The 12,626-nt window shown below is 36.7% G+C and overlaps 1 protein-coding gene across 1 annotated transcript in view; it reads left to right on the plus strand.

Moving 5' to 3' along the window:
• The window catches only part of LOC126814437 (alpha-mannosidase 2x), a 90,730-nt gene that overhangs the window by 18,629 nt on the left and 59,475 nt on the right, over positions 1 to 12,626 (plus strand). Inside the window, exons 4-7 of the mRNA XM_050539541.1 lie at positions 4,800 to 4,971; positions 5,954 to 6,081; positions 10,972 to 11,145; positions 12,397 to 12,583. Coding sequence (XP_050395498.1) covers positions 4,800 to 4,971; positions 5,954 to 6,081; positions 10,972 to 11,145; positions 12,397 to 12,583 — 661 coding nt within the window. The remainder of the gene's footprint in view (positions 1 to 4,799; positions 4,972 to 5,953; positions 6,082 to 10,971; positions 11,146 to 12,396; positions 12,584 to 12,626) is intronic.

Here is a 12,626-nt window from a genome sequence, read left to right on the forward strand (position 1 = left end):
TGAGATAGACTCTGATACGTTGCCTGATAAGCGAAACGTAAAACAAGCTGGACGAAGTATAGAAGCTCTTGCTTTGCATGAAATATATAGTAAAGGTGGTGATGAACAGCGATGAAAAATCAGTAGTTACCTACGCAGACGATGGATTAAAAAAGCAAGGTGCTGGGTCTTTCTCAGTCCAGGGTGTTAAAATAAATGGGGTAATACGACCATTACCAACACTGCCGATTGCATCTGAGACCTGTGAAAACCTTGCAGAACTGAAAATTGCTGTATTGAATGTGCTATCAGCTGCAAGTGGAGTCAGTACAAAAGATCCATTTGAAGAACTTGGTTTTGTCTTAACTGATCAGACTTCGCACAATTTAGAAGTAGAAAAACTAGTAGCTAAAAGACTAGAGACTGAACACATCCCTAAACACCTATTTTGCAACGTACATCCATCATTGATGTTCAATAGAGCGATTACTAGTTTATGGGCAGATATAGAGAACGCCCTGGGGACTGAACAAGCATTGGATTGTATTACAAGGATCGTTAACATGACTTTGATCACAAGCCATGGAACAAGGCCGTAGATTTTGATCTTTTCATTTCGCCCAAAAAGAATCTCTCGGTCAGCTTAAAAGATGAGAGATTTAATCGCCTGACTCTCACGTGTGCCGTTGTCGTTTATCAATTGGACGACGTCAATCAATTTCTACAAAAATTCAAGCAAGTAACAAATCAACTTGCTTGTATTGTGAGAAAGTTCTCTATGTCGCTGGAGCGCTGATTGGGTTACATCCCGTAGAGCCATTTTTTATCCATCATTACCTCAAAATCAACAAAGTACTCGAAACTAACAGAAGTTTTCCAAACTCTGGATAAAAACCTCCATGAAACTGATGCTAAGGAAATTCTCAATGTCAAGCAGCCTGCATTTCTCAGGAACGTTTCGATCAAACAAAGTACAGCCAAGATATATGCGACTCGCTTAGCAAAGCAATTGATATTTAAAGGCACACACTCAGAGGTGATCAAGGTCCTCACTATGCTACTACATGTACCTAAACTAGCTGCCGGATTTCAATACCAGAAGGTTGAGATATTTGGATTTGGGTCTTGTAGCGGGGAATCGGATATTGCTCTGTCAGGAATGGATTCAGAAAAACTAGAAGGTGCCCCAATACACAATCTAGATTCGGAAAGGGCAGTGGGTTTCATAAACTATGAGCTCAAGCAACGAGGTGCTAAAAATCTGAAATGTGCATCCACTGTGCAAGTGAAAGCCAAATCCCAGGACTTGATCGAATCGCAATCTGGGAATATAAAATCGCCAAGTATGAAGTTTCTGCTGTAATGAAAGCATGGGACGAGAAACAGAAGCTTTTGCTGCAACAGGGTCTACCTGTCATGAAAATAGCAAAGTTAGCCCTTGACAAAAGGCGAAACAATGATTTTATTGAACTGAAAAAACTGTGTGGTCCTTTCACAAAGGAATCAGATGTTGATGAACTTTTGAAAAGTGATACGACAGAGGTGGACAAGCAAACGCGTCTTTAATTCGAAGTAAGATATGCTCAAGATACAGCCTTATCTTTACCTAAACAAAGTGACATTTTCCGTGACATATTACAACACTATGTTTGTTCAAAAAGCAAAAAATACACATTTATGGCGCAATTTTGGCTGCCATATTGGATTTCTCCCATATTGCATTGACGTAGGTCATTTTCAATTTCAACCGACAACACTGCAAGTAAAGACCGTGGCACTGCAAGAGGAGTGGGTCAGATTACCCCAAATCGGGATTAGACGGTTGATTAGGATCATGCCACGACGAATTGCTGAATGTCAGAGGATTGGTGGAGCAATTACTCATTATTAAGACAAAAATAAAAAATGTCCATTATCACTTTTGACAGTGTATCTCTTTGCGAGTGAAATGGGGCCGTCAGTTGAACTGTTTATGTTCATGTGTAGGCAATTGGCCTGTTATTAACATACGTTACCTCTAATAAAAACAGCAGTGCATTTCCGCAGTTTTGTATTGTTTCTGAATATCCCCTACGGCTTTGCTCCCAGAATATTTGTTGAATAACACACACCCCTATTTATATGCATTATTTAAATTAGTGAAACGAAGAAGCCTATTGAATTTCAGCAATTTCCAGTTATTACGTCTAGAGATATGGCACTTGTTTCACTTTGTTGCACCTTATGAATGCTATAACATCAAAAGTTATCTGCCAATATGTATGAAATTTATATGCGTCATTTAGATTAGTGAAACCTCAAAGCCTATTGAATTGCAGCAATTTAGAATAAGTACTTCTAGAGTTATGGCCCTTGTTTCACTTTGTTCAACCTTGTTAATGCTCGATTGATGAAAGTTATCATCCGATATGAAATTTATATGCATCATTTAAATTTGTGAAACAGAGGTCTGTTGAATTTCAGCAATTTCCGTCAATTATTTCTAGTGTTATGGCCCTTGTTTTACTTTGTGAACCTTGTGAACGTTCGAATGGCAAATGTTATCATCCGATCTGTATGAAATTTATATGCATTATTTAAATTAGTGAAACAAAAAAGCCTGTCAAATTTCAAAATTTTCTGTAAATTACTTCCAGAGTTAAGGCCCTTGTTTCAGTTTGTAGAACCTTGTGAACCCTCAAATGACAAAAGTTATAATCTGATCTGTATGAAATTGTCTTGTAAATGCTCCCAATTACCTACAAAAGAATAAATATGCGTCAACCCTTGTCGACCGCACAGATGATTTAGCTGCTGTGGGCGTATGTTTCGTTGCCTGGCAAACTCTCTTTAGTTGTGTGGGACGGATTGTCTGACAAGGGACAATGTATAGTTGTTCAGATGGGATGAAAAGCTGAGGTCCTGTGTACACATTGACATGCACGTAAAATAACCCTTGACAGTTTGATTTTGAAATAAGAGTAAGCCGTAGCCCCACTGTCCGGGCAAAATTTCCTTCACAGCACACTACCTGGCGTATGCCCGTCTTCATTAGCCCAGTAGGAGCAGAACATTAGGACATTAAACCACATTTTTTTACTAATTGTTTTATACTCAGTTTACTCATTTTTATACGCCCACATAGAAATGTGGACGTATATTGCCGTCGCCCCCGTCCATATGTACGTCCGTCCGTCCATCCGTCTTTCATCCACAATTTATTGTGAACGCCAAAAGTTATAATCCAATTGTTTTAAAATTGATATATGTTGTTTACATTAGTGAGATGAAGAAGTCTATTTAATTTCAATAATTTCCATTTATAACGTCTAGAGTTATGGCCTTTGTTTCACTTTGTTGAACCTTGTGAACGCTCTAATGCCAAAAGTTAACATCCAATCTTTGTGAAATTTATATGCAATATTTAAATTAGGGAAACGAAGAAGCTTATTGAATTTCAGCAATTTCCGTTTATTACTTCTAGAGTTATGGCCCTTGTTTCACTTTGTTTCGCCTTGTGAACACTCTAACCCCAAAAGTTATCATCCTATCTTTCTGAAATTTATATGCATTATTTGAATTAGTGAAACGAAGAAGCCTATTTAACTTCAATAATTTCAGTTTATTACTTTTAGAGTTATGGCCCTTGTTGGACTTTGTTTAACCTTGTGAACGCTCTAACCCCAAAAATTATCATCCTATCTTTCTGAAATTTATATGCATTATTTAAATTAGTGAAACGAAGAAGCCTATTGAATTTCAGCAATTTCCGTTTATTACTTCTAGAGTTATTTCACTTGTTTCACTTTGTTTAACCTTGTGAACACTCTAACCCCCAAAGTTATCATCCTATCTTTCTGAAATTTATATGCATTATTTAAATAAGTGAAACGAAGAAGCCTATTGAATTTCAGCAATTTCCGTTTATTACTTCTAGAGTTATTTCACTTGTTTCACTTTGTTTAACCTAGTGAACACTCTAACCCCAAAAGTTATCCTATCTTTCTGAAATTTATATGCATTATTTGAATTAATGAAACGAAGAAGCCTATTTAATTTCAATAATTTCCGTTTATTACTTTTAGAGTTATGGCCCTTGTTGCACTTTGTTTAACCTTGTGAACGCTCTAACCCCCAAAATTATCATCCTATCTTTCTGAAATTTATATGCATTATTTAAATTAGTGAAACGAAGAAGCCTATTGAATTGCAGCAATTTCTGTGTGTTACGTCTAGAGTTATGGCCCTTGATTCACTTTATTGAACCTTGTGAACGCTCTAACACCAAAAGTTATCATCCGATCTTTCTGAAATTTATATGCATTATTTAAATAAGTGAAACGAAGAAGCTTATTGAATTTCAGCAATTTCTGTTTGTTATGTCTAGAGTTATGGCCCTTGTTTCACTTTATTGAACTTTGTGAATGCTCTAACATCAAAAGTTATCTGCCGATCTGTATGAAATTTACATGTGTCGTTTAAATTAGTAAAGAGAAGAATCCTATTAAATTTCAGCAATTTCCGTTTATTACTTCTAGAATTATTGCCCTTGTTTAACTATGTTCAACCTTGTTAATGCTCGATTGATGAAAGTTATCATTTCAACAATTTCTGTAGATTACTTCCAGAGTTGAGACCCTTGTTTCAATTTGAAGAACCTTGTGAACCTTCAAACGGCAAAAATTATAATCTGATCTATATGGAACTGTCTTGTAAAGGCCCCCAATTACCTACAAAGGAATAAATATGCGACAACCCTTGTTGACCGCTTGGACGATTTAGTCACTGTGGGCGTATGTTTCGTTGCCTGGCAACCTATCTTTTTATACTTTTTATAACAGGCTGGCTGAAAACATTTATGGAATATTATAGACAACAAACAAAACTGATATTTGAGAACATGATTCCCAAATTAGAAGAGGATGGTCGAAGAAAGTTCATGTATGCTGAAATGTCTTTCTTTTCATTATGGTGGGATGAAATTGATATAGGAAAGAAAGAAAGAGTTAAAAAGTGAGTTTGTGTATCATTTTGAATTATAATGCTTTTTTTAAAAATTGCTGTAAAACAAGAAAGTAATTTAACGAGAAATTTATTCATAAAATGTGACCTTTGACCAGTCGCATTAATTGTCCCCAGCCTTTCGAAAAAAGCAGTGAACTATTAAAATGAGTTTGTCCGTCTGTCCGTCTGTCTGCTGTCTGTCTGCTGTCTGTCTGTCACACTTTTTGGGACACAATAACTCTCCTTCTAATTGACCTAGAATGTTCAAACTTGGTGTAGGTGTTTATTAGGTCAATGCCTTGATGGAGTTCGAAGATGAGCATTTTCTGCTTAGGGTAAGCAGAGATAAGCAATTTGATTGGTTGAGGCTTTGGGACACGATAACTTTAGTTTTAATTAAGTGTGATTGATGAAACTTGGTGTATAGTTTCATTACATCAATACCTTGACTAAGTTTGATATTGAGCATTTTCTGTTCAGGGTAAGCAGAGCGATAAGCAATTTGATTGGCCGAGACTTTGGAACACAATAACTCTCCTTCTAATTGAGCTAGAATGTTCAAACTTGGTGTAGGTGTTTATGAGGTCAATGCCTTGATAGAGTGTGATGATGAGCATTTTCTGCTTATGGTAAGTAGAGATAAGCAATTTGATTGGTTGATGCTTTGGGACACGATAACTTTAGTTCTAATTAAGTGAGAGTGATGAAACTTGGTGTATAGTTTCATTACATCAATACCTTGACTAAGTTCGATGATGAGAATTGTCTGCTTATGCTAAAGAGCAATAAGCATTTTGAGGTAGAATGTTTAAACTTGGGACAAGATAATCTCGATTCTATCTGATAGAGAGTGACGAAACTTAGTGTGTAGTTTGATTGCTCGATACTTTTGAAAAAAAATAAATGTGCGATTAATTAATATGTGTCATCTATTTATTTTGGGATTCCGGCGGGGGACATCAATCTAACTGTTGGCTTGTTATAATTATAGACTGATAGAAAATGGTCAGTTGGAGATAGTAACTGGTGGTTGGGTTATGACAGATGAAGCTAATGCTCATTATTTTGCCATGATTGATCAACTGCTTGAGGGCCATCAATGGCTTGATGGGACACTTGGTAAGATGTCACACAATTTATCGTCAGTGGAGAGTCAAAAGGTTATATATCTGGCATATTTTGCGTAATTCACTTTTTTGCTTCTTCAGAATGAGAATTTTCTTGCACATGCGTTCATCTAGTTGTCATATTTCTAAGCCAATAAAAAGAGGTTTTATGGATATTGTTTCTAAATGTTGTATACAGGGTGTTACAAAAAAATAGAAATTTATTATTAAGAACAAAAATGTCAAATTTCCTTGAAAAAATCAACTTTGTGTCTCACGGAATATAGCAAGTTATTTACATATTATTGAAATTATTGTTAAACCTCTACTGTGTGAAATCTATGAAATTGAAGCAGGTAAAGGTTAATTTGTTCACAAGATACACCTTTTACTTTTAGTGCTGGGTATTGCCACTGCAGTCATGATAAGATATGTATTGCAATTCAGGTGCTACGATATGATTCATATCACAATTCATAATCCAGTCAATATTTACCATGAAAACTACGGGATAAATGAGTAATTGATGTTTTTATACGCCCACATTTTCATGTGGACGTATTATGCCGTCGCCCCTGTCCGTCCGGACGTCCGGATGTCCGTCCGTCCTGAATTTGTTTGTGGACACTCTACAGGTCACAATTCTTATCCGATTTTGACGAAACTTGAAATATAGGTTTATCTCCAAAAGATCTTGGTTCCTTTCGATATTGGCATGTATCGGATCGAAACTTCATGGATTATGGCCCCTGTTTGTACGAAAAATCACATTTTTAGCTTGTGGACACTATAGAGGTCACAATTTTTATCCGATTTTGTTGAAACTTGAAATCTGAGTTGATAATCCAAAGATCTCGGTTCCTTTCGATATTCGCGCATATTGGACCGTAACTTCCTGAATTATGGCCCCTGATTGTACCAAAAATCGTGTTTTTAGCTTGTGGACCCTATAGAGTTCATAATTTTTATCCGATTTAAAAAAGCGTTCAATTATATCACAGTTACACCCTAAGGATGGCTGAGTTTGAATTTCGTGAAAATCGGCCCAAAATTGACAGACAAAATGGCCGCCGTTCGTTCTCAAATAGCGTAAAAATATGGTATATCAAGGTTGTGGACACTATAGAGGTCACAATTTTTATCCGATTTTGTTGAAACTTGAAATGTAAGTTTATAACCCAAAGATCTCGGTTCCTTTCGATATTCACGCGTATCGAATTGTAATTTCCTGAATTATGGCCCTTGATTGTAGGAAATATCACTTTCTTGTTAGCTTGTTCTCTATCCATCTCTCGAAAATGTGGGCGTATCCTGCCTGGCAGCCGCTGGTTAGTCCTGCTGTTGTCGTAGAAATAAAACTATTTGTATACGCCCACATTTTCATGTGGACATATATTGTCGTCGCCCTTGTCCGTCCATCCACAATTGTTTGTGGACACTCTACAGGTCACAATTTTTATACAATTTCAACGAAACTTGAAATATAGGTTTATCTTCCTAAGATCTCGGTTCCTTTTGATGTTGGCATGTATCGGACTGTAACTTCATGGATTATGGCCCCTGATGGTACGAATAATCGCGTTTTTAGCTTGTGGACCCTATAGAGGTCACAAATTTTATCTGATTTTGTTGAAATTTGAAATGTAAGTTTATAACCCAAAGATCTTGGTTCTTTTCGATATTCGCAGATATCGGATCGTAACTTCATGAATTATGGTCCCTGATTGTACAAAAAATTGTGTTTTTAGCTTGTGGTCCCTTTAGAGGTCAGAATTATTATCCGATTTAAATAAACGTTTTAATATATCACCGTTACACCGTGATTTTGTCTGCGTATGAATTTCATGAAAATCGGACCAAAACTGCCGAACAAAATGGGCGCCCCCCGTACGCAAATAGTGTAAACATCTAGTAAATCAAGGTTGTGGACCCTCCGATTTCGATGAAACTTGAAATTCATGTTTATAACCCAAAGATATTAGTTCTTTTCGATATTCGTGCATATCGGATCATAACTTCCTGAATTATGGCCCTTGATTGGACAAAAAATCAAGTTTTTAGCTTGTGGTCCCTGTAGAGGTCACAATTTTTATACGCCCACATTGAAATGTGGTCGTATATTGTCGTGGCCCCCGTCCGTCCGTCCGGCGTCCACAATTGCTTGTGGACGCTCTAGAGGCTAAAGTTAATATCCGATTGACTTTAAATTTATATACAGTGTTGAAGGTCATGAGACGAAGAAGCCTATTGATTTTCAGTGATTTCTGATAATTACTGCTAGAGTTATGGCTCTTGATCACTTTGAAAAATCATTGTGGACGCTCTAGAGGCTAAAGTTAATATCCGATTGACTTTAAATTTATTCACACTGTTTAAGGTCATGAGACGAAGAATATTCATTTTCAGCGATTTTCGATAATTACTGCCAGAGTTATGGCCCTTGATCACTTCAAAAAATCTTGTGGACGCTCTAAAGGCCAAAGTTAATATCCGATTGACTTTAAATTTATACACAGTGTTTAAGGTCAAAGACGAAGAAGCCTATTGATTTTCAGCGATTTCTGATAATTACTGCCAGAGTTGACTTCAGATTGATACACAGAGTTTTAGAGCTTGAGACTAACAAGTATATTGATTTTCAATGAATTTTTATGACTTGAACAGCTAAATCCATGATATTAAAAGTTTTGTATACTAAAGGGTAGTATGGGGCAGAACTTTATAAAAACCAAACAAATTCTAATGGTTTTCTGATAATTACTTCAACAGTTGTTACTCTTAATCAGATTTTAGTGTATTATAAATGTTTCATTACCGAAAGAAGTAAAAATATGCGACAACACTTGTTGACTGCCTGGACGATTTAGCTGCTGTGGGCGTATGTTTCGTTGCCTGGCAACCTATCTTTATCCGATTTAGAAAAAAAAATGTACTTAAATCTTGATTATGGCCCCTGATTGTTCGAAAAATCGCATTTTTAGCTTGCAGATTCTCTAGAGGTCACAATTTTTTTCCGATTTTAAAAAACGTTTAAATACATCACCATTCCACCATAATGAAGCTAGTATTCATATTTCGGGAAAATCGAAATGAAACTGCCCGACAAAATGGTCGCTCTTTGTACGCAAATTGTGTAGAAGTGTGTAATACAAAGGTTGTGGACCCTCTAGAGGTCCCAATTTTTATCCGATTTTGATGAAACCTAAAACATATCTTTATATCCCAAAGATCTCAGTCCCTTTTGATATTTGCACATTTCAGGCCATAACTTTCTGGATTATTGCCCCTGATTGTACCAAAAATCATTTTTGTTTTTGGCTTGTTCTCTATCCATCTCTTTCAAAATGTGGGCGTATCCTGCCTGGCAGACGCTGGTTTACAGAAATATTTAAGAAAATCTTTAGAAATACGTCAATTTAGATACAACATTTTGAACATGACGTTTCTGTACAACATTTTGATTTTTAACCTCTAGCTCTATTGGACAATTTCGCAAAACCCAGATTCAACCTTTTGCCTGCCACCGACGTTATATAATTTTTCACAGACATTATATAGATATTATGTAGTTTCATTGCAGATGTTGCTTGGCAAAACAAAATGTCTCCAGCACACCTCATGTCAGGATATAGGCCCCGAAATACAGGCAGTTTTTATACCTCCACATTTTCATGTGGTTGTAATGTATTATGGTACGCCATCATCCCTCTCCGTCCGGACATCTGGACGTCCGTCCATCCATCCACAATTTGTTTGTGGTCACAATTTTTATCCGATTTTGATGAAACTTAGAACTTATCTTTATATCCTAAAGGTCTCTGTCCCTTTTAATATTTGCACATTTCAGGCCATAACATTCTGGATTATTGCCCCTGATTGTACAAAAAATCACGTTTGTTTTTAGCTTGTTATCTAACCATCTCTTGCAAAATGTGGGCGTATCCTGCCTGGCAGCCGCTGGCTAACACAGACGTGTTGAAGATAGGTCACACTCCCTGGAATTTCTTTTCTACTCCTAACATTATTTGCTTTAAAAATTATATTTATGAAATACTCTGGAATGATTATTTGATTTTATGTAATGTAAAGCAAATTATACATAAACTGTAGTTTGGGACATTGTTTTGAATCTTTTGAACGGTTAAATAAACCGAGAAATGATCATATTGTGGTCATTTTCATACAAGTCACAATATTTACCATGTACATGTACCGTTAATAAAATTAGCTGACCTGCATATGAGTTGAGGGATATTTGTCAAATTTTATAAATATACATGTGTAGATACTTTAACAATGCTATGTGAAATAGATAAAAGAAAGCATAGATGGTGTAAAATTAATTGTTAATTGGCTGTGTTGACATAACTTTGTGAGCATACATGTACAACAGTACACATGGAATTCGATCATGTGCCACTTTTTGCATTATTTATTCGTAGTTAATTCTTACACCACAACCATTTTGGAGAGGAATAATTAAATATATGTGATGTGAAATGTGAGTACTGTGATCTAAACTCAATATAATGCATAAAGTAAAATTTTGTCCACCACTTGCTTGTGACAGGTTGTTTTACTTATGACCTGTCAGACCCTTGTTGGAGACAAGTAGCTATACACAGGCTAACATTTTGAGAACTGGGATAAAGTCTTCCAGTCTTCCATATAGGATGGAAAACCGGGATTCCTACCTATATGAAATCCTTGACAGAATTTGAAGACGTGCAGACAAATGCTACTGTCATGTCTAAACTCTCATATACATTACAAAAGTTAGTCTTCATGTCAGGCTATAGCTGTTAACTTAAATTACCTTTTTTAAAACAGTACCAAATTAATATTTTTGTCAATTCCAATAAAGTATGTTTCCCATTCTATAATTACTATAAATGTATTTCAGGGGTTAAACCAAAATCTGGGTGGTCAATTGATCCATTTGGTTATTCTTCAACTATGGCATATATTCTACGGGAAGCAGATTTCAGTAACATGCTTATACAACGAGTGCATTATTCCCTCAAAAAATATTTAGCCAAAGAAAAAGCTCTAGAATTTATGTGGAGGCAGCAATGGGGTAAGTAAAATTTTGAAAACTAAGTAATTTTCATTTGGTTCCGGTATGTCCACATTTCCTATGGGAATATATTGTCAGCACACCTGTTTTTGAAGTCTTTTATGCACCCTTGCCATTACCATGTTTGTCTTGCTGAAACCAGCAACTGGCTTCTGACCACAATTTTTTGTTAATACTCTAAATCCAAAATTCTTCTCGGATGTTTTTTATACGTCCACATTCATAATGTGAACGTATTATGCCGTCGCCCCTGTCTGTGTGTGTGTGTGTGTGTATGTATGTATGTGTGTGTGTGTGTGTGTGTGTGTGTGTGTGTGTGTGTGTGTGTGTCTGTGGTTCGCCTACAGGGCGCAATTCTTCATGGATTTTCTTCAAACTTGGTATACTTATTCCTTATACCCCAAGGAAGATCCCTATTGTTTTTGGTGCATGCCCGACCCCCCGGGGCAGAGCCACGCCCATTTCTAGTATTTGTTTGTTTGTCGTCTACAGGCCACATTTCTTAACTAATAATCTTGAAACTTTGCATACACATTCTTTGTACCCTAAGGAACATCCCTATCGTTTGGGGTGCATGCCCAACCCCCAGGGGCAGAGCCACGCCCATTTTCTTTTCGTGTGTCTTTGTGTCGCCTACAGGGCGCAATTCTTACTGGATTTTCTTCAAACTTGGTATACTTATTCCTTATACCCCAAGGAAGATCCCTATTGTTTTTGGTGCATGCCCGACCCCCAGGGGCAGAGCCACGCCCATTTCTAGTATTTGTTTGTTTGTCGTCTACAGGCCACATTTCTTAACTTATAATCTTGCATACACATTCTTTGTACCCTAAGGAACATCCCTATCGTTTGGGGTACATGCCCAACCCCCAGGGGCAGAGCCACGCCCATTTCCCATTTTCTTTTCGTGTGTCTTTGTGTCGCCTACAGGGCGCAATTCTTACTGGATTTTCTTCAAACTTGGTATACTTATTCCTTATACCCCAAGGAAGATCCCTATTGTTTTTGGTGCATGCCCGACCCCCAGGGGCAGAGCCACGCCCATTTCTAGTTTTAAAAAGTACCATATCAATCAAAGCAGGAATGTGGACGTATATTGCAGCGGTAGCGATGCTCTTGTTTAAATTTGTAGTAATGCTTTATGTGATCATAAGGAAGAACTATTGAAATTAAATTTCAAAAATCGCTGAAAATTGGATTAATTCTTAAACTAGTCGGCTGGGTTCTGATGACTGAAGTAATTTGTTTCAGATCAAGAAGGTTCAACCGACATATTCTGCCATATGATGCCCTTTTATTCCTATGATGCCCCTCACAGTTGTGGTCCAGATCCCAAGATTTGTTGCCAGTTTGATTTTATGCGTCTGCCAAATACTAAATTTCGGTGTCCATGGAAACTGAACCCATTACCTATTACAGAAGGAAATGTGGCTGAAAGGTTAGTTAATTATGCTTAGTAGATGATAAATATGTCTATTTAA

The sequence above is a fragment of the Patella vulgata genome, chromosome 3 (assembly GCF_932274485.2).
Source record: "Patella vulgata chromosome 3, xgPatVulg1.2, whole genome shotgun sequence".
Taxonomy (NCBI): Eukaryota; Metazoa; Mollusca; class Gastropoda; family Patellidae; genus Patella; species Patella vulgata.